The sequence below is a fragment of the Squalius cephalus genome (genome assembly GCF_949319135.1).
Source record: "Squalius cephalus genome assembly, chromosome: 12".
Classification (NCBI taxonomy): Eukaryota; Metazoa; Chordata; class Actinopteri; order Cypriniformes; family Leuciscidae; genus Squalius; species Squalius cephalus.
The window spans coordinates 32,977,098-32,997,808 of record NC_137133.1 but is presented as its reverse complement, the minus strand read 5'-3'; the positions used below and the strand labels follow the sequence as shown (position 1 = coordinate 32,997,808).

General features: G+C 34.6%; 1 protein-coding gene across 1 annotated transcript; it reads left to right on the top strand.

Moving 5' to 3' along the window:
* The first annotated feature begins 234 nt into the window (after positions 1-234).
* fermt1 (FERM domain containing kindlin 1) lies at positions 235-19,171 on the top strand. Its single transcript, XM_079889447.1, has 15 exons — positions 235-549; positions 2,474-2,623; positions 8,220-8,453; positions 9,198-9,332; positions 9,856-10,045; positions 11,204-11,306; positions 12,429-12,536; positions 14,072-14,203; positions 14,814-14,863; positions 15,213-15,337; positions 15,421-15,527; positions 16,850-17,074; positions 17,200-17,324; positions 18,393-18,534; positions 18,612-19,171. The coding sequence occupies exons 2-15, from the start codon at positions 2,482-2,484 to the stop codon at positions 18,783-18,785; spliced, it is 1,992 nt and encodes a 663-aa protein (XP_079745573.1). The 5' UTR covers positions 235-549; positions 2,474-2,481; the 3' UTR covers positions 18,786-19,171.
* The last annotated feature ends 1,540 nt before the right edge of the window (positions 19,172-20,711 follow it).

Genomic DNA, 20,711 nt, shown 5'->3' with positions numbered 1-20,711 from the left:
TCAAAATTTAAGTAAAAGGTGCGACTAACCATTTTAACCGTAGCTAACCTTCTGGCTGTAGCCTATAATCCGGTTTAAATCTTTAGTTTTGTTGGCTGGAACTGGTTTAAAAATCTCACAGACACAGCGCACGAGTTAGTCATTATGTGGTCATAGTTTGGGCAACAATTACAACCTAGTTAGTGTTCAGGTATTTGCGTTGTGGCTTAGTCACTTCCGTTACGGGCCCTTCCTGTATTTCTATGGCACACCGCTATTATGCTACTATGGTGAAGACTGTGTTCCTAATCTTTATAAGTCAGTGACTAACAATGTTCATAAATCAAGCTTTGGCTGCTGAAATCTAAAACCGTAACGTCACTGACAAGCAATTAACGTACGCGAGTTTACCATTGGAGAGCTTGAGAGACGTGCGGCACGATTTAATTAATATTCATGAGCCCGGTCTTTGACGTAGTAGAATTCTGGGCGGGGTTTTCTCCAGCTTGCCCACCTGGACAGGAGATCTGTTTCACTTTCCAAAGGGAAAATCCTCGGAAACACGTTCAGGTGAGTGAAAAAAAATATATATTTTACTCAATTTAGATTATTATATAGTCAAACTGTTTTCTGTTTCGTTTGCTCTGCGCTATTTTATTGGAGAAAAATGCTTAGTTTTAACGATGTTAAGAGTTTGATATAGGCTAAAAGTAGATATGAGATACCTATTTAAGAAATGTTTTATATCATGTTATTTGTGAAAAACGTCGGATCGTAGACCTATGCATTACAATACATTCTGTACTCTTTCCTTTGGGAAAAGTAAGAGATTTTGGTCTGTTCTGAGGTAAATACACATGCTTACATTCATTCATCTCTATCTACCACTGTATTTCGAGATATTGAGCACAACTTTTTTTTGTAATAGTATATTCTTACATATATGGTTTTAATTGACATTTGCAGCACCTTAGTTACAGCATATCTTGTATATAGGGTTATTCAGTTACATTATGGGTCTTTGTAGATTAAAAGAGTTGTTGATGTCACAGTATGGATCCTTCAGATCAGCATATTGTAGCAGAGGAAAAGTGAATCCCTCTGAACTGCACAGCTGCTTTTATTTACAGCCCTCATTTCATTTTTGCATGATCTTCAAATGCAAACATGAGCTGATGAATTTATCTTGTATAATGAATTAAATGTCCTACTTGTTTATATCTGAATTCAAGTATCTGTTACATAGGGAAGAGTAGTTTTCTTTCTTAGCCTGCGGACATGTTAACCTGCTCGCTTACCAGCTTGGCCCTTGGGCTAGATAGTTGTCTTAGTTCAGAGAGTGTGTTTTATCTCTAATCTAGCCAAACATCTCTCCCTCCCCCACCCTCCTTAGTGAACATGGACAGACCTGGTTAAATAGCAATATTGAGAACTCAAATGCAACTTGTAAAAACATTAATGCTTTCCCATCTTAAGTCACACTAAAAGATCCTTGAAGTCTTGGATTGTGTAGTTTACACAGCAGATCTTGACTCTGTGTTTTTGTGTGTAAGACCCGGGCTTTGTTGTTTATTGATGTACAACCCAACAAGACAGCAGGATGACGGCTCTCTGTGAGTCGTTCTGTTGTTTCTGACTGTGGTCTTGTCTCAGCTTGTCAGGAATTTTAAGCTGAAGTCTCCCCTGTTCTGTAATCACACATCCCTCCTCCACCCTAGTTCTCTGTCTGTCACTCCCTCTGATTTTGTGTAGCCTATGTAAACCTGTACTTACATCAAAAACAGAATGTTTAATGTATTCTTTATATCTGTAATGCTATATAAAACATTTAACCTAACAAATCAATAATGAAAAATAGTGGTAAAACTTTACAATAAGGTCTGATTTGTAGTTAATACATTAGCAAACATGAACTGACAATGCACGAGCGATGTGTTTTTTTTTTTTAAAGCATTTTATTAATCTTTGTTAATGTTAGTTATGGTAACATTTTACAATATGGTCCCATTAGTTAACGTTAGTTAATGCCATAATAACTAACAATGAGCAATACATTTGTTACAGTATTTATTAGTCTTTGTAAAACAATTGTTAATAAAAATACAACTGTTCATTGTTTGTTCATGTTAGCTGCGCTTCATTAAATAATATTAACAGATACAGCTTTTAAATAATAGATCAGTAAATGTTGAAATTAACTATGATTTTTAAATGCTTTAGAAGTATTATTCATTTATAGTTCATGTTAACTAATGTAGTTTTCTAATGTTAACAAATGAGACCTTATTGTAAAGTGTCACCAATTAAGTATAATAACACACATTTCAAGCAAAACATAAAACAAGGTTCATAAAATAATCAAATCATAAAATAATTCATATGCTGTTTGGAATGAAGAAAAAAGTATTGTGACACTGATAGTCTTTTGGATCAGACTATATCATGTGCCTGTGGTGGTTCGTCGTAACTGTGTTTGTCTGTGATTTGATTGCAGGTAGAATCATGGCCACTACCGTAGCCAACTCCTGGGAGCTCACCATCCAGGTGGACCAGCGCGAGGGAGATGAGGGCATGAAGTTTAAATTGCGGGTCAAGGGGGATCTCCACGTCGGGGGTCTCATGCTCAAACTTGTAGAGAAGATCAGTGAGTACTGTTTGAGAACCAACACATGAGTATGAACACGAATTGGTGTAGCTTTTCATTTCTTAAACAACCATGTAGGAAGACACATCATGGCCATATTCCAGGATGACAATGTGAAGATTCATCAGGCTCAAATTGTGAAAGAATGGTTGGGAGGGAGCGTGAAGAATCATCTTCACACCTTAAATTAATTGAAAGTCTTTGGGATGTGCTGGAGTAGACTTTACAGAGTGCTCGACTCCTGATCTTGACCAAAAATTGATGCACCTCTTGATGGAAATAACATCACAACATTTATTTCCATCAAGAGGTCCATCAATGAAAGATCTTGTATTGACAATGCAAGAGTCCAGCACTCTGTAAAGTCTCCTCCAGCACATCCCAAAGACTTTCAATTAATTTAAGGTGTGAAAATGATTCTTCATGCTCCCTCCCAACCATTCTTTCACAATTTGAGCCTGATGAAACTTGACATTGTCATCCTGGAATATGGCCATGATGTGTCTTCCTATATGGTTGCTTAAGAAATGAAAGACTACACACTCCATCACTTAGGATTAGAAGAACTGTTGCCAAACATATAACATGCTAGAAACATAATAATCACTGCAATAATGATCCAATCATAGGCTCTTAAAGGCCCACTGAGGTGCCTTGTAATGCGCAGCTTTGTATGATGCGTTGACGTAATATCCACTGAAACAGGAAGCTAAGGCGGGACATATTGAATGGCTCCTCCCCCTTTTCAAATAGCCAATAGCTTTTAGTTTACCTCACAGACTGCAAGTCGTACTTGACAGCACCATGGAAGCGAATCTGAGTGTTGATGAAACGTTGGATTCAATAGTAGAGTTGTGAATAAATTCTAGCCATTTCAATCTTAACCAACACATATCCAACCCATATTGCTTCGTGGCGCGTCAACGGTCGCTTTGGTCAGGTGGTATTTATAGCATAGGAGGCGGGACTCTTTAGATTCTTGAGAGCATTTGATTGGACAGAAGATGTGTTGAGAAGCTGATCCGCGGTGATGTCATAAAAATCTGTGATCCATTTTAGCGACGTGAGAGACTGTAAGTGTTGAATGCTTATATCTCCTAAATGTGAATTTTGTCATTGTTTTGCAACACACCAGCTTATTCAAAACCTTAAGGCTAACATATTTGTACTAAAAGCTAAAAAAAACTTACATTTTTATTAGAGGTGGGCATAGATTAATTTTTTTAATCTAGATTAATCTAGATTAATTTTGAAATTAATCTAGATTAATCTAGATTAAAATGGCTCATTTGAATTCTGCCGAAGGCATTCAGAATATGTGTGCTACCCAAATAAGGACTATAAAAGTAAGTCTTTGAGAACGGGTTTCTCAAGCCAGGTGGCGCATTAGACCAGGTGCTCATCTCCTGTTTCCAAAATGCATCACAAACTGCTTGAGAAAGCTGTTCTACTCATAGACTGTAAAAGGTTACTACTGTACTGTTACCGTACGTAGGCAACATTAGGTAGGCCTATGTTATTATCAACTACTATAGGCTATCAATTAGGGATGGGTGATATGGCCTAAAATCCATATTGTGATATACATTGCAGCCTCTTGCGATAACGATATTATAATAAAACCATTTCAGAACAGGTTACACAGACCCTGCTAAACAACTACTAAAGGTTTTTTTTTTTTTTTTTTTTTTTTTTTTTTTGAAAGGGTGTATGTAGTTTTGAGAACATATATTGTGCAAAACTGTAAGTATACAACATAATTTTGCAGATAAATAAAATTTAAGTACACTAGCTGCAGAGACTTAAGTAGGTCTAATGTTTATTATGGCTTGGAGCTTATGAAACCCCAAATTTAAAATTAGAATATTGTCTAACTGATGTCTTTTCAGTTAAAAAGAAACACAACAACGATTCTTAAAATTGGGCGCTTTTAATAAAAAGAGATTATGTGCTACACCACTCACTAAGATATATTGGGAATAATACGCGCGCGCTGGTATTCAGTGATATGTTTCGTTTTGAATTTGAGGTGGTAGAACGGATTAGTCGTGTGTTAACTTACCGAACTGTTACCCCACACAGTCTACGTCGGACGGCTTAAATCCGAACCAAGTCCAAATAAGGGTTGCACCGATCTTTTTCAACAGCTTTCACTTTCAGCCGTGTTTACTTAAGATGACGACGAATATGATGCGTTGCAGCCGGGTGTACCTCGCGGCCGCGGGTAGATTGCGTCATCATAGCTTGTGTAGCTTGAGCCAGCTCCCAACCCAACTTGGAGAATAGATTAACGGCGATATTTTTTTTATCGCGCGATAAGAGTCTCGCGTTAACGCAGCGCGTTAACGCCGATAACGGCCCACCACTAATTTTTATTTAGGGGGTCTTTAAACATTTGCCTATTTAAATCCAAAAGCAACTTTTTTTGGCCGGGAAGTAATGCTTCTGGAAATACTTCATATGTTGTGTATATGATAACATATTTTATGTGTAATTCATACTAAAAAATGAATGTATTAATAATACTACACTTACCGCAGTAATGTCTTTAAATTTCATTCCATTTTAACTGCAGTTTTGTTTCAGCCTCTGTTTTCCTTTGGATTTAAAAGAAGTTCTGAGTGCAATTCTGAAAAGCTTTTTAAGAACACGTCCAAAGCTCTTCAAAGTAAGAATAGTGTTTTGTAAGGATGGGTTGAAAAAAGCAGTCAGAGTTTATGGGAAACCCCTGTTAAAAAATAAACAAAGTAACGAAAAACGAAGTATTCTGGATCCCATTCAAGTGCAGTTCTAGAGTCCTAAACACTGGTTGAAATGCGCAGGTACGCCCATGTTTGCCTTACGTATCTTTGTATAGCCTCATGCTCAGAGCTATTGTTCTTTGACTCAGGCGTTGTTTGCCGACGCAGGGTCTGAAGTTCACTGTGTAACTGTTAGCCAGAGAGACGTTAGTTAGCAAAACATCCTGATTTCCTCTACAGACTCATCAGACGACCCAGTTGATAATTACTATGCTTTGCCATGTAGCTCTTTAATTGTAAATGGTCATTCTTGAAGCCATTTGAACTCAATCTGTTTATAGTCAACGTAATAGGTATATTAGGCACCCCAGAATTTCTAGTAGGTTATTACGGGGTGTGAGTCAGATGATGATCAGTGTGGAGGATGAAGGAAATGTGAGTAAAAGAAGAATCATCAAGGTTTAAATGAATTTGTCGTGTCATCAAACATTGCCTCATGTTTGTATTGCTCTGTGGTAACTGGTCTGGTTTATGTCATGGTTGTAGTTTAACTACACATTAAACCACTCCACATAAATTTTTTCCTGTTCAGCTCTTTAATAATAATTTCCTCAAAGTCCTATACTAACGTGCGCAAAGTAAAATAAAAAATAAAAAAGCAAATAACAGTATTATTTTAGTATTATTTATATACTATTATTGTAATGCATGTCATAATATTTTGTAAATATTCTTTTTTTTCAGTTTTCATTTTAATTTAAGTTTTAATAATTTTGTTGTGTACCGTTTGTTAATTTCTTTTAAAATTATTTATAGCTTTAATTTATTTTTCAACTTAATTAAATTTGTTAAGGTAAAAATGTTTCATCTTATATTTGTATTTTTTTTATTTCAACTTTGTCAATGATTTTGAATAGTTTTAGTTAGCAATAACATTACTCACAATTAAACGATTAGATATCCTAACCTGTTGGTGTTTTAGGGCTTTACATCAACTTTTCCACATAAACCCAATAAGTACTCATTAATCTAATGTTTTCCGGGCACACTTTATTTGGTTACACTTTATTTTAAGGTGTCCTTGTTACAGTGTAATTATACACTTAAAGGTATAGTGGAGGATCTTTCCGAATTTTAGATAAGACCCGCCCTCTAAACTTTTTGAATAAGTTTGATTGATTCACCAGAATGATTGACAATTAGGAGGACCAATAGTATAGGTGATCCACCCGGAAGTAAAAAATCCTCCATTATACCTTTAAGTACTGATTAATAATAATTAACTACATATACTTACCATAGGATTAGGTTTAGGGTTTGGTTTAGAGTTAGTTGTGTGTAATTATGCATAATTTACAGTTATTACTATTGTTACTACATGTAACGTGTAACTTGTTACATGTTCTTATTGTAGTAATAACAGCAAAGATGTTTTGTATAGATGCTGTGATAAAGTAAAAAGATAAGTTTTGCGACAGTGACTGTCTGCTCCGTCAAAATATCATATTACTATAGTTGTGTCCTAATTTAGAGGCTGTGGGCTTTGAAGGATGCAATTGGGACTCAGCTTATGAATGGGAGAATGTGCAATGCACAATATGGCGAAATAAGTCCCGCCTAGAGACAGCTATAGACAGTCATGAGTTCTGAGATTTTTGTGATAACATAAACAGATTATGACTGTACTTCTTATGACTACACATGTCCATTGGCTGGTCATGATTTGAGTGTTTAAAAACAAAATTTATGAGACAGTTGTTGTCAGATTTCATTGGTGATTTCAAATATGAAATGTAATCGTAAGCTTGGTAAACAGCTTTGGAGAATTTTATGTTTCCCCATTCAAAGAGATAGGAGCTGTACTAGTTTCATGACTGAAATAGATGCCAGAGAGGCGTTTCAAAAATGGCCGTTGAGTGAAATGACTTTAATGCCTTAAAGCCCCTTACCAGTCAGCCCTAATTTTGGCAAGTGATGCATACATGACATACCCAAAATAAAAAGTTTGCTGCTCATAAGTCATTCTGAATAGACACATAACCAACATATATTTAGAAAGCCAACCCTTGAGAGTTTACAGTTCAAGACTCAAAATGAATCTGTTATTGATATTGAGATATATAAGCTCAAACATAAAAACAAAAACAACAAATATTAAGAATATATTTATTAAATGAATACAAATATTATGTGAATGTAGTATTGCAACTTATAACCACAACTAAAGTGTAGCAACAATTGTGGTCATGCTTCATTTCAAATCTGAGGATGATATCTCTAAAATTACGAGACCATGTCAGGGGAGGCTTTGCAGAAGTTTTAGAGAAGGCTGATAAGATTATTATCAAATATTTGATTGCCCTGTAAACACCCATTTACAGTCTTTGACTAATGTCTGGTGAGGAGAACTGGCCCATTCATGCTCTATTGATGTAAATCGACGAGCCTTTCAATAAATTAAAGAGCCTTTTATAAATTAAGAAATGAATGTCACTGCAAACCAGTTTAATCATAAACAGTGGTCAAATATCGAAGCTGGAGTCATAAACCTTTCTAATGATGCTCAGTTTGTCCAGATCAAGTAAGAGTGTGATGTTTTAACGAGTAATGAATGTTGAACAACAATAAGCCGTCTGTGATCTTTGCCACGAAAGTGGTTAAAGGGACTTTGCCTCCGTGTACTAGGTCTTAAAAGGTTTATGTTATTACAAAAATCTGTTTTACTATGGAATTGCTTGTGGGGGTTTTTACTTTTGGAGCCCTACTGTTGTGCTCTATATGTGTGTGTGTGGAGATAAATGGCATCAGAGCATTGTCTCAGGCTCATGTTCTCACAGTATGACGTTCTCTGTCAGAGGCTCCTCAGGACTGGTCCGATCATGCCATCTGGTGGGAGCAGAAGAGCTGCTGGCTGCTGAAGACACACTGGACTCTGGATAAATATGGAGTCCAGGCGGACGCTGACCTGCGATACACTCCACAACACAAACCCCTGTGTATCCAGCTGCCCAACATGAAGACCATCAAGCTCCCGGTTACCTTCTCTGGTGTGGTCTTCAGAGCCGTGGCTGAGATCTGCAAAGCACTCAGTAAGAACAAGTGCAAAGGAAAATAATTTATTTGTTATATTATAAAATATTACATTGCAATTGCTTACAAATGCTTACATGAAAAAGAAATCGGGTTAATTTGGGATAATTGGGATTTTATTTTACAGTCATTTCCATGGCAAAAGGGTCCAAATTTACCCTAATTCACCTATTTTAAAATATTGTGTAAAATGTATGAATGTGCTGTAATACTAATTCAGGTTTGTGTCATTTAGATACCACATTATATGAAATGGACAATCATTAAAAACAAACATTTATGATTAACACTTTTGATTGAACCTGATACTAGAACTGGAATTGTCAAATTTAACTGCAAATGTGGCACAGAAGCACTTCAGAAGTGGCAATTAGGTGTTTTTACGCAACTGTTTAATGCTGTTCAGAGGTGGCATAAATGCATTTACACAACAATTTTAATTGCATATTGTTATACTAGGGGCTGAAGTGGGTCAGAGCAGACATAATTTAGTCTGACTTTAATGCAGCATTGCATCTTTTACACAGAATTTCGAGAGACTCAGCTGAATGAAGATGCCTTTATACAACTAAATTTGAAACTTTTAAAAATAGACACTAATACATTTAAAACTAAAAAAATGGTTAAAAAAAAATAGCTTTTTTACATGAAAAAATGCTGAGTAATTAATTTTTCCATTATTTCTTTCTCTACATTAGTTGATTCTTTACTAAACTGTGTATGTTTTCATTCTTTGTTCTCAGACATTAGAAGATCTGAAGAACTTTCTCTTCTGAAACCAATAGATGAACCAAAGAAGAAAAAGAAAAAAGACAAGGGTGCAGAATCAGCCATTGATGAGATATTGAACATGGACATCGCCAGCGGAATGGCAGGAGGTATTTATTTGCTGAACATGGCCATGAGGATTTTGCTTTTTGTGGATTTTTTTTATTACAATGAAAAAAACAAGCATCAACAAACCAAAAAAAAAAAAAAAAAAAAAAAAAGAACCACTTAATCATAACCAATAACATACAAATATACAAAACAATAAAACATTCATTCAAATAAATATATATTCTTAGACTGTTAACCATACATAATTTTTCTTCAAAATAAATATATAAATAAATACAAAAAATAAATAAATAAATAGGTAAATAAAGTTCATTTTAACTAAATGTACAGTGATTAAGTAAGCATTATGCATTTAGGCTTCCTGATAAAAATCTTATTATAAAACAATTTTTTTTATATGAATAAATATTTCCTTTTGTACAAGTTTTAAACACTTTAATATGTATTTTTTTCTTGTAGAAAGTACTGTAGATTGCTTCTGGATAGTTATCAACAGTTTGGATAAACATGTAAGTCTTAAACAAATAATAACTTACAAGTTTACATTTATACTTTCTACAGGAGCACTTGGTCTGTACAGTAAAACAATGACTCCGACCTATGACCCTGAGAGCGGCTCTCCTGCGTCTTCCACCAGTCTGTGGTTCGGAGAGAGTCCCCTGACGGCCAGCCAGCCCAACCTTCCACCGGAGGAACTGGCCAAACTCTACAAGCCTCTCACTGTGGATGATAAAGCAGCCATTAATGCTGGGTAAGAGGAAGACACAGACAGGCACACTTACATTACCATTTAAAAGAGGTCTCTTACATTCACAAAGGCTGTGTTTATTTGATCAAAAATACAGTAAAACAGTAATATTGTGAAATATTATTACAGTTTAAAATGTATTGCTTTGATGCAAAGCTGAATTTTCAGCATCATTACTCCAGTCTTCAGTGTCACATGATCCTTCAGAAATCATTCTAATATGCTGATTTACTGCTCAAGAAACATTTAGATTATTTTCAATGTGTAAAACTGTTGTGCTGCTTAATATTTTGCCGAAACCGATGCATACATTTTTTTCAGAAATCTTTGATGAATAGAAGGTTAAAAAGAACAACATTTATTTGACATAAAAATCTTTACTGCCACTTTTGATTAAATTTAGCAAGGATGCATTAAATTACTGAATTAAATGTTTGAATGATAGTGTTTGACCCCTGATCCTATGTCTCCAAGAATAGAGATTCCTTCAATATCTTTATTAATAGATCTTCATACTTCAGTTCATAACACAGGTAGTTTTGTTTCTAAAATCTGATTGGACATTCATTCCAAAGCATTCAGTGCCATTACAATAGCCACACATAGATTTAATAGTTACAACTATATTACTCTATGTATACATAAATTTTTTTTTGTTCAACATTTATTTTAGCATATTGCTGTTTCTACTGTTTTATTCAAGATATATTTCACCTCATTCCCAAAAACAATAATTTACTATGGTAAAATCACAGTAGCACACGCTTTGAATAATGAATTGACTTAAAGTTGTGATAGTCGTTTCTTCCCTCTTGTGACATTTATCCAAGCAAAAATGAAGGACAGGACTTGCTTTTGTCTATTGGGAATTGATTGGATTGTTGGATGGTTGTGGTTTGCTATTGGTCGATCTCATGAGTGACAGGTTGCCCCGCCCTCACGCCAGTAAACACATCATCAGAGAAGAGAAGAGATGTTGCTGCAAGAGGGAGGGGAATTTATTCTGTTTACGAGGCACATGCATTTAAAATAATGTGCACTATTATTAAAACCCTTGGGCAACATAAAAAAATGAGAATTGTCATGTTGACTAATATATTGCTGTATTTATTGATCAGTTTTTGTGAATTTGTGTATTCTAACTGAGACGTTGATCTGCAGGTGGCTGGATTCTTCTCGCTCGCTGATGGAACAGGGAATCCAGGAAAATGACAGACTCCTGCTGCGATTCAAGTACCACTGCTTCTTTGACCTCAACCCAAAGGTGAGAGACCAACTATTCCTTTAAATTATACCACATTATATTAAAGAGGACCTATTATGCTTTTTTACATGTTCAACTTTCTTTAGTGTGTAATGTTGCTGTTTGAGCATTAAAAAGTTCTGCAAAGTTACAAAACACAAAGTCACTCCGAAATGAGTTATTCTCTATATCAGTGAGCACTGATTCTGAACTCCCTGAAACTCCTCCATTGTAGTCCTGAGTTTTCTTCCGGGAACAAACACGTCACAATATTCCTCGTTTAAAGAAACACGCCGACTTTTTGGGACTCACCGTATCCCCCAGAGTTAGATAAATCCATACATACCCTTCTCATCTCCGTGCGTGCCGTAACTCTGTCTGACGCACACACCGCTAGCCTAGCTTAGCACAAAGACTGGAGGTAAACGGCTACAGCTAGCATACTGCTCTCAATAAGTGACAAAATAACGCCAACATTTTCCTATTTACATGTTGTGATTTGTATAGTCACAGCGTGTACATATAACAAGGTCACATGAGACACAGCCATCTTCTAACCGTATACATACTGGGAACTATATTCTCAGAAGGCGAAGCACTGCTACTTGGGTGGAGTGATTTGCTCGCAGCACCTGAGAAGCCCCGTGGTGAGGAGCAGAGAGTTCGCTCAGAGTTGGAGTAAATCACTCCGCAGAAGTAGCAGTGCTTCGCCTTCTGAGAATAGGAAAATGTTGGCGTTATTTTGTCACTTATTGGGAGAAGAATGCTAGCTGGAGCCGTTTACCTCCAGTCTTTGTGCTAAGCTAGGATAGCGGTGGGTGCGTCAGACAGAGTTACAGCACGCACGGAGATGAAAAGGATATGTATGGACTTATCTAACTCTCCTTTTCAAAAAGAGGGGCTTTATATAGACTGGAACTAAAACAGAGTGTTACTGACAGACTGGGAAGAGAGGAGCTGCAACAATGTTAAATATGTGAAAAATAATGTTTTTGAAAATTCAAGCATAACAACCTATTCCAGTAGACTCCACAAACAAAATCAAGACTTTGTAAAATGGCATCTTTGAGATGTGACTCAAATGTTTATGGATGACAACGTTAGATGGCCCGATATGTCTAAATGAGCTTTTTCTTCTCGTAGTATGATGCTGTGAGAATCACACAGTTGTATGAACAGGCCCGCTGGGCGATACTGCTGGAGGAGATCGACTGCACTGAAGAAGAAATGCTCATGTTTGCATCCCTGCAGGTACAGGACGACTGTTCTCAGTTCCCCAGCTAACAGGGAACAATCTCAGAACTTTGGCTAACATTCTGGAAAAGTTCTCTCAAAGTTATGAGCAAACTTTAATAGAACATTCATTCAGAGTTATCTGGTCTTTAAAAATGTTCTCAAAATCTTTGCACAAAAACGGTATTATAGATCATTCATAGGACTTTTTTTTCTAAACCGTTTTAGTTGGATGTTCATCTTACATTTTTAAAAAGTTACTACTTTTAAAGTTTTTAGTTACTACTGTTTACCTACTGTTTTACTAGATACTACTGAATGTTTAAGAGAACATTCGAAAGTAACGTTCCCATAATGTTTGCAAAATGATAAAATGGTATGTTGCATAATCAGATTTTTTTTTCTTTCTCATAACATTTATATAAAAAATGTTTTTAACTTTCAGGAGAAAAAAAAAATCATATGTAACATTTCCATAACTAAATGAGGATGGTAGCAAAACGTTCTTAGAACATATTTTTTTGTTTCTGTTCATTATTTTATTTCAGATTTATTCCAGTTCCAGAAAGCAAGACAAAACATTCGTTGGCTCCAGTATTATTTTAGTATAATTGAGATACTATTATAGTTTTTATTAATATTTTGCATTAGCTTTTGTTTATAATTTCTGTTTTCATTTTAATATTAGTTAGTTTTAGTAATTTTGTTGTTTTTTGACATTTTTATTTTAATGTCTCTGAAGTTTTTTAAAAAATATTTTTTATTTTAGTAAAAGTTACGCTAAAGGAAAATAAGAAATGTTGGGGGAAAAAAAGTTTGTTTTTTAAATTTTATTTTATAGTTTTTTATGGCTTTAGTTTTTGTTAACTATAGTAAAACATCATCTGACAGGTATGCTCTAACATATAGTATTTAGTGTAATGACATATCTTAAATGGTTTTGAGTTACGGTGAATTCTTTAGTGTCGTCCTTTCTCGCCTGAAGCTATGAGATAACTTACTTTGAGGACAAAGGATGTGACATTCCACAACACAAAATAGCATTCAGTTACGCAGTTTTGTGCTGGTAATCTATATCTATGATCAGTGTGAGATGGGAAATCTGGCTAACTGTGTCACTCCACTGTGGCTCAGGTCAGGTGGTAATTGGGGCAGGAAAATCTGTTTTGAATGCAGGATGATGGGAGACATGCCTGAACAACAAAAAAAAGACAGAATATTAGATGACAGAATAATGCTTGCACAGACAAGCATTCTCCCACCTTTTCAGCACATTATTTGTTGCTAAAATGATGTGCATTGAAACTACTGTACAAGGTTTTTTCTGTAATGTTAGCATGTAGTAAAGTTTGTAATCTACTTCATTAGTTATTTACTGAGAACTCGCCATTAAAACTCTATTTATATTCATTCATAGGTGAAATGTATAATTTTGTCAGTGTCTTCTTAGTCTTGAACTCCGTTATTGACTGACCAAAATGAGTTTTGGGTGCTAGTTTTTGCAATTCATCTTAATTGGCGTTTCAAATGTATAATACTTGAATCTTTTCTAGTATCACATCTGTAAACTGACCTTGTCAACGGAGCCACTGACTAATTCCAATGAACCAGAGATTGATGAAGTCGAGGCTGCGCTCTCAAACTTAGAATCTACCCTGGAAGGACGGAACGCTGATAAGATCCTGGTATCTGTGATTTTCATGACATTATGATTAGATTTTCTTCATAAGGATGTTAGCTTTATGACTGATATTAGGTTGCCTGGTATAATAGCCAGTTTATTATATCTGAAATGAATCTGGCTGATATTTAAGGTAGTTTATATACATTTCTGTTCATAATTTTGGGGTCAGTAAGATTTTTTAAAGAAATTAAAACTTTTATTCAGCAAGGATGCATTAAATTGATCAAAAGTGACAGTAAAGACATTTATCTTACAAAAGTAATATCAAATAAATGCTGGTTTTCAAGACTTTCTGAAAAATGTATCACCTTCCAAAAAAATATTTGCATTGATAATAATAAGAAATGTTTCTTGAGCGGCAAATCAGCATATTAGAATGATTTCTGAAGGATCATGTGACACTGAAGACTGGAGTAATGATGCTGAAAATTCAGCTTTGAATCACAGGAATAAATGACAATTTAAAATATATTCAAATATAAAATAGTAAAAATATTGTATAATATAATTGTTTTTGATCAAATAAATACAGCTTTTTTTCAAGACTTCTTCCAAAAAAACATTACAAATCTTACCATCTTATGAATATTAACGTGTGCTTTTTTTTCCAGGAAGATATCACTGATATTCCAAAGCTGGAAGATACACTTAAACTGTTTAGGTGAGTTTAAGGTTATCAAAATTGTTTGAGAAAAAAAAAAATCAACTTACTATTTCAGTATAAAAGTCTAGGTTGTTACAGATTTCTCTTTGAAAGCAAAGCAAATTATTAACAAATAATCTTTTGAAAAATAGTTTTTTTGAGGTAAACAGACCATAAATGATACAGACGATAATTGTTAATTAGATGCGTATCATGGTACTGAATGATAGCCTATTCATATACCATGGTTCCATGTACAAAACAGTACTTTTTGTCAATAAAACATTTTTTTGTGTCTAGAACTGCAATAATCTGCAATAACTATACAGTGCATATTTACTTACCTGTTCATTTGTTTGCTCTACAGGCCCAAACGATTGACGTTAAAGCCGTATAAGGAGTACTGGTTTGTTTTTAGGGACACCACCATTTCTTATTTCAAAAACAAAGAGTCTGCCAATAAGGAGCCCATTGAGCAACTCCATCTACGAGGTGAGCGGCCAATCAGAGAGAAGATCATTCATTTTAATATAGCCAATGCATCAGCGGGATAATGCGTATCATTAATCATACAGGATGTGAGGTCATTCCTGATGTCAACGTCACCGAGAGGAAGTTTGGCCTTAAGCTGTTACTGCCAGCAGCTGACGGAATGAACGAGGTTTATATTCGCTGTGACAATGTGAGTTTTATATTTGTGTTTTATATGCAGATTGTTCCACACGTCCTTTTGATTTTTTATAGAGTGAACATAAGAAACGTATTGTTATTAATATTTCACAATAAACATTTACTGAGCTGAATAAATGTATGTTACTTACTTGATTATAATTTTTTTGAAAAATCATGTTAAATTGTCAAATATAACACATTAGGCTTTCGAGGAATGTTTATTGGTTAATTTCTCAATCATCATTGTAATTCATTATATGTTTTGCTCCCTATGATTAAAACTAAAGAACTAAACTAAGCTTCATATTATTAAGACGTATTATGGGGGGAAACAGAGTGACAACTGTTTTAAATGCATTTTTTAAATGCATGTTCAAAATCTGAATTTCATCTTACTTTTTGGCCATATAAATAACAACAACAACAACAAATTGCATATTTCTGTTCAGTTTGGGTCTCTGAGGGGAAACAAGTAATAAAAACTCAGTGAGTGTTTTAGCGCAATTTTCTCACCTCATGGGATCACAACACTAAGAGATAGTAAATCTTTTCCTGGATTTTTTTTGTGCGTTCCCGAGATTAGACCTTCCTTAACATAATGCCGAAAACCCGAAGTCTCTAGGTGGTCTGGTTGAGGAGTAGATAGAAGTGCAAGATTGGTGCGCACAGACGCACAGAACAGAAATCATGAGTTAACAAGCGCAATTTGTCCGGTGGAAAATTGCGCTAAAAAAATTCCTCCTCAAATGTGAGCTACATATTCTCACTATAAAAGTATCAGATATGATACAAAACATAAAACATGCAAACTTATTTTTTTTTTAATTATTATTATTTTAAATATAATGCATTAAATTGGTCAAAAGTGAAACAGTAAATACATTTAAGGTGCAAAAGGTTTGATATCAAATAAATGCTGTTTTTTAAAACTTTCTATTCATCAAAGAATCCTTAAAAAAAAAAATCACACCTTCCACAAAAATATTAGCATTAATAATAATAATACATGTTTCTGAACAGCAAATCATCATATTAGAATGATTTCTGAAAGACCTCGTGACACTGAAGACTGGAGTAATGATGCTGAAAATTCAGCTTTGACATCACAGAAATAAATTACATTTCAAAATATATTCAAATAGAAAACAGTTATTTTACATTGTAATAATATTTCATATTATATATGCATAAAAAGGTTCAATAAACTACTTAAAAAATAGATTTTTCTTACTATTATATCATATGTCAGGCTTTACAGGGTTGAATTACAATCAGGAGCTTTATGAGCGTTTGCATTTATTTGTTTCTTCTGCTAAAACTAAATGAAAACAGGAAACGCAGTACGCCAAGTGGAAAGCTGCCTGTATTTTGGCCTCTAAAGGAAAGACGATGGCTTACAGCTCGTACCGCACCGAGGTGAAGAACATCCAGTCGTTCCTGCAGATGAAGAGTCTAGCGCCCCCTCCTGGCCAGGCAGCGCCTGACGTAGAGTCCATGGAGATGAATGCCGAGTGCTTCGTTTCTCCTCGATATGCAAAGAAGTACAAGACCAAACAGGTGAAATTACATGTCGACACACAGAATGGCAGGATATGGCTCATTTTCACTATGACATAACATCATTGGCTGTCTGAGATCTGTTACAATAATAGCAACATTTTTATGTATTCTTCTTATTTTAGCTGACCACACGAATCTTGGAGGCCCATCACAATATTTCCCAGCTTTCCCTCATGGAGGCTAAAATGCGTTTTATCCAAGCTTGGCAGTCCCTGCCCGAATTTGGCATCAAGTACTATATCGTCAGGTAATTTTGCTGAACAACAGATTGATTTGTGCAATGCATTTTTAGGGACATACTAAGGCTGAGTTTGGTTTTGAACCCTTCAACCATGAATTATGATTAAGATTGTAGTTTTCTTTGAAGTTGTGGACTATAAGTGCTTTTTAGAGTTCAGTTAAATGAGTTTACATCGAAATGTCTAGTCTTGTTTTCTGAAAAATGAAAATGGTCATTTAATGAGAGTTGTCTTTCAATTTCAAGGTTTTTTTTTTTTTTTTTTTTTTCATTTAGTATTTCAATAATATTAAATGCATAGGACTATTCAATTATTAATTTAGTATAGTCCACTTTTGACTTTCTGTTAATTTCATTATTCAAATATACAGATACTTCACAGCGGTTTGTACAAATTATATAGTCACGGAATCATTCAAACACATGCTGAATATGATTTTTTTTTTTTTTACTAACAAAAATTAGACATAGAATTTCCAGTGTCAAGTACTTTTGCTGAACAACAGGTTGATTTGTGGCTGTTATTTCTCGGGGACATTTCTAGGGTTTTTGAGCCTTTAAACAATGACATAGGATTCAAATTTTAGGTTTCTTTGAAGTTGTGTACTCCTAACTAAGTGCTTTTTTCAGTTCAATTTTTCAAATAATAAATGAGTTTACATTAACACATCATCAAAATTTACAAGTCTAACAAAAACAAAAATTAAAGGTTCAATTGCAATTGCAACTTTGTTCTCATTGAGAATGGTATGTCTACCTTCATTATAAGGTCCAATTTTGACTTTTTGTCAATTTCATAATCAAGCACTGATCATTTTTGGTGCTTGAAATGCAATATACAGATACTTCACATGCATCTGTGAAAGTCTGTTTGAACAAACTATAGTCAATGAATCATTCAAACGCATGCTGAATATGATTTGTTTCATAAATTAGACATAATAGTATTTTCAGGTAATTTTGCTGAACTACAGATTGATTTGTGCCTGGCATTACTCAAGTCTGAATATGGTTTTTGAACCCTCCAACCATGAAATAAAATCAAAATCATTTCACTTTGTCTTTTGCGTGCCACAGATTCAGAGGGAGCAAGAAAGATGAGCTCCTGGGGATTTCCTACAACAGGCTGATCCGCATCGACATGTCAACCGGTTTGCCTGTGACCACCTGGAGGTTCTCCAACATGAAACAATGGAACGTCAACTGGGAGATTAAACAGGTGAGTAAAATAACCGTAGTAACTCGTGTGGCTGGTGCAAAGATGACTTTTTTTGAGTGTGTTTATTTGTGTTACAGGTGGCCATTGAGTTTGACCAGAGCGTGTCCATTGCGTTCTCCTGCCAGAGCTGCGACTGCAAAGTGGTTCACGAGTATATCGGAGGATACATTTTCCTTTCAACGCGCTCAAAAGACCAGAATGAAACATTAGATGAAGAACTCTTCCACAAACTCACGGGAGGACAAGACTGACCTCACATCAACACGTCGGGACTCTGACATGGCCCTTAGTGTTGCAGGAAAGCAATTTGTATAGTGTTTTTTTTTTAATCTGCCAAAGTCGTTTTATATTTGTATTAAGACACACAAGCCTTGTGCTCAAAAGAGAAAATAAATCGGATTATTCAATCCATATTTTTGATCTGAAACAATTCATTTGCTGACTCTTGACGTTTTTATTTTTGTTGTTTTTGCACCTGAACCATATACATCATTTACTGTGCACATTTCCATACGTGAATTTGTGTTATAGACGTGATACAGTATGGTTACGGTGGGGTCTGGATTTGAATGAGTTGCTAGTTTACCATTGTAGGTTTCTTTGAAGTTGAGTACTAATAAAGAGCTTTTGACGGTTCAGTTTTTGAATGTTAAATGAGTTTACATTAAACGCATGTTGGGGACAGTTACTTTTAAAAGTAATTTACATTTATGCATTTGGCAGACACTTTTATCCAAAGCGACTTACATTGCAAGGTACACATTTACATTCTTATCAGTTCTTGCTTTCCCTGGGAATCAAATCCATTACCTTAGCGTTGCAAGCACCAACAGTCTACTGTTTGAGCTACAGGAAAGCTAATGGATTGCAATATTGCATTACTTTTGCTTTACTTTTTCTCACCTGGGCTGGGCTTGCTTGTTTGTTTTTTAATAACAACAAAAAAAGTTATATTTTTGGCAAATGTTAAGGCCCTTTCACAACAAAAGTGAAATGAATAAGCCTCAGACTGAAGGAAATGCATATTTCATGCAACAAAACTTTCTGGATTAAAGAACAATAGGATACAGAAGGAAGTTCAACACTCTTATTTCTAAATCTAATCTAAAGTCATTTTTGCTTATTAGTATGGTTGAATTAGACATTGCAGCAGCAAATACATTGGTTAATGAAGTGTGATTAAATACATAGTATACAAGTATATTTGTGTAATTTAATACAGTTCATTATAAAAGTTTTTTTATTCATTTTGAGGAATACTGAATGCTTTCCTGCAAGTGAGATTTAGTCTAGAACTACAATAACCATTATGTTTACACAGCGCACACAACACCTCACTATATTTCTCTCAACATGGGGACAGGAGAGCTGTCAGTCAATAAATGTGAAAAAGTAACTAGCGTTACTTATTTGAAAAAGTAACTTGGATATTTTGTTGTAAATTGAAAAAGTAATGCGTTACTTTACTAGTTACTTGAAAAAAGTAATCTGATTACATTACTTAAGTTACTTGTAATGAGTTACCCACAACATTGCGCATCACCCAAATGTCTCTGTGCTTTTGACTTGTTTGACTTTTGAAAATCTTAAAATAGTCTAATTAAATATTCACTTCCATTATGAGATCCCATGTTGTCCGAATTTCATAATCAAGTACTGATAATTTATCATACTTGAAATGGAATGTATTTAACTGCTATTTTACGAATGTTTGTAAAAACTAACATGCTGAATATGAGGTATTTTTATAAATTAGATGTAAAATTAGCCTTTAGTTTTTAATAATAGAACCAAATGTGATCTAGCTGTACATTATAGGCTACTTCACGTATACAGTACTTGCAATACATGCACTATTATATTAGAAATATTGGTATTTTAGTAATGATAACCATAATAGGGCATTAAACAAACTTATAAAGTACAATCGCGGTACCATAGTACAGAGATAATTCCATGATTGTACGTGTCAGACAACCATGGTAGCTTATGTTTAGGTAGTTTTTCAAGTTTCAAGATTAATTAATTTATAAAGCACATTTAAAAACAGCCACAAGTCTTACCAAAGTGCTGTACAAAACATCTAAACACAAATATACACACTTAAGATAATACACACAAATATAATTTTTTATATAGTTTTTATTAGTATACACATAATGTGAGGTTTGGTCACT

Coding starts and splice junctions, on each gene's coding strand:
- fermt1 (XM_079889447.1), top strand. CDS start 2,482: ATGGCCACTACCGTAGCCAACTCCTGGGAGCTCACCATCCAGGTGGAC. Junction 14,204..14,813: donor GGAACGCTGATAAGATCCTG/GTATCTGTGATT, acceptor TTTTTTTTCCAG/GAAGATATCACTGATATTCC. Junction 14,864..15,212: donor GATACACTTAAACTGTTTAG/GTGAGTTTAAGG, acceptor TTTGCTCTACAG/GCCCAAACGATTGACGTTAA.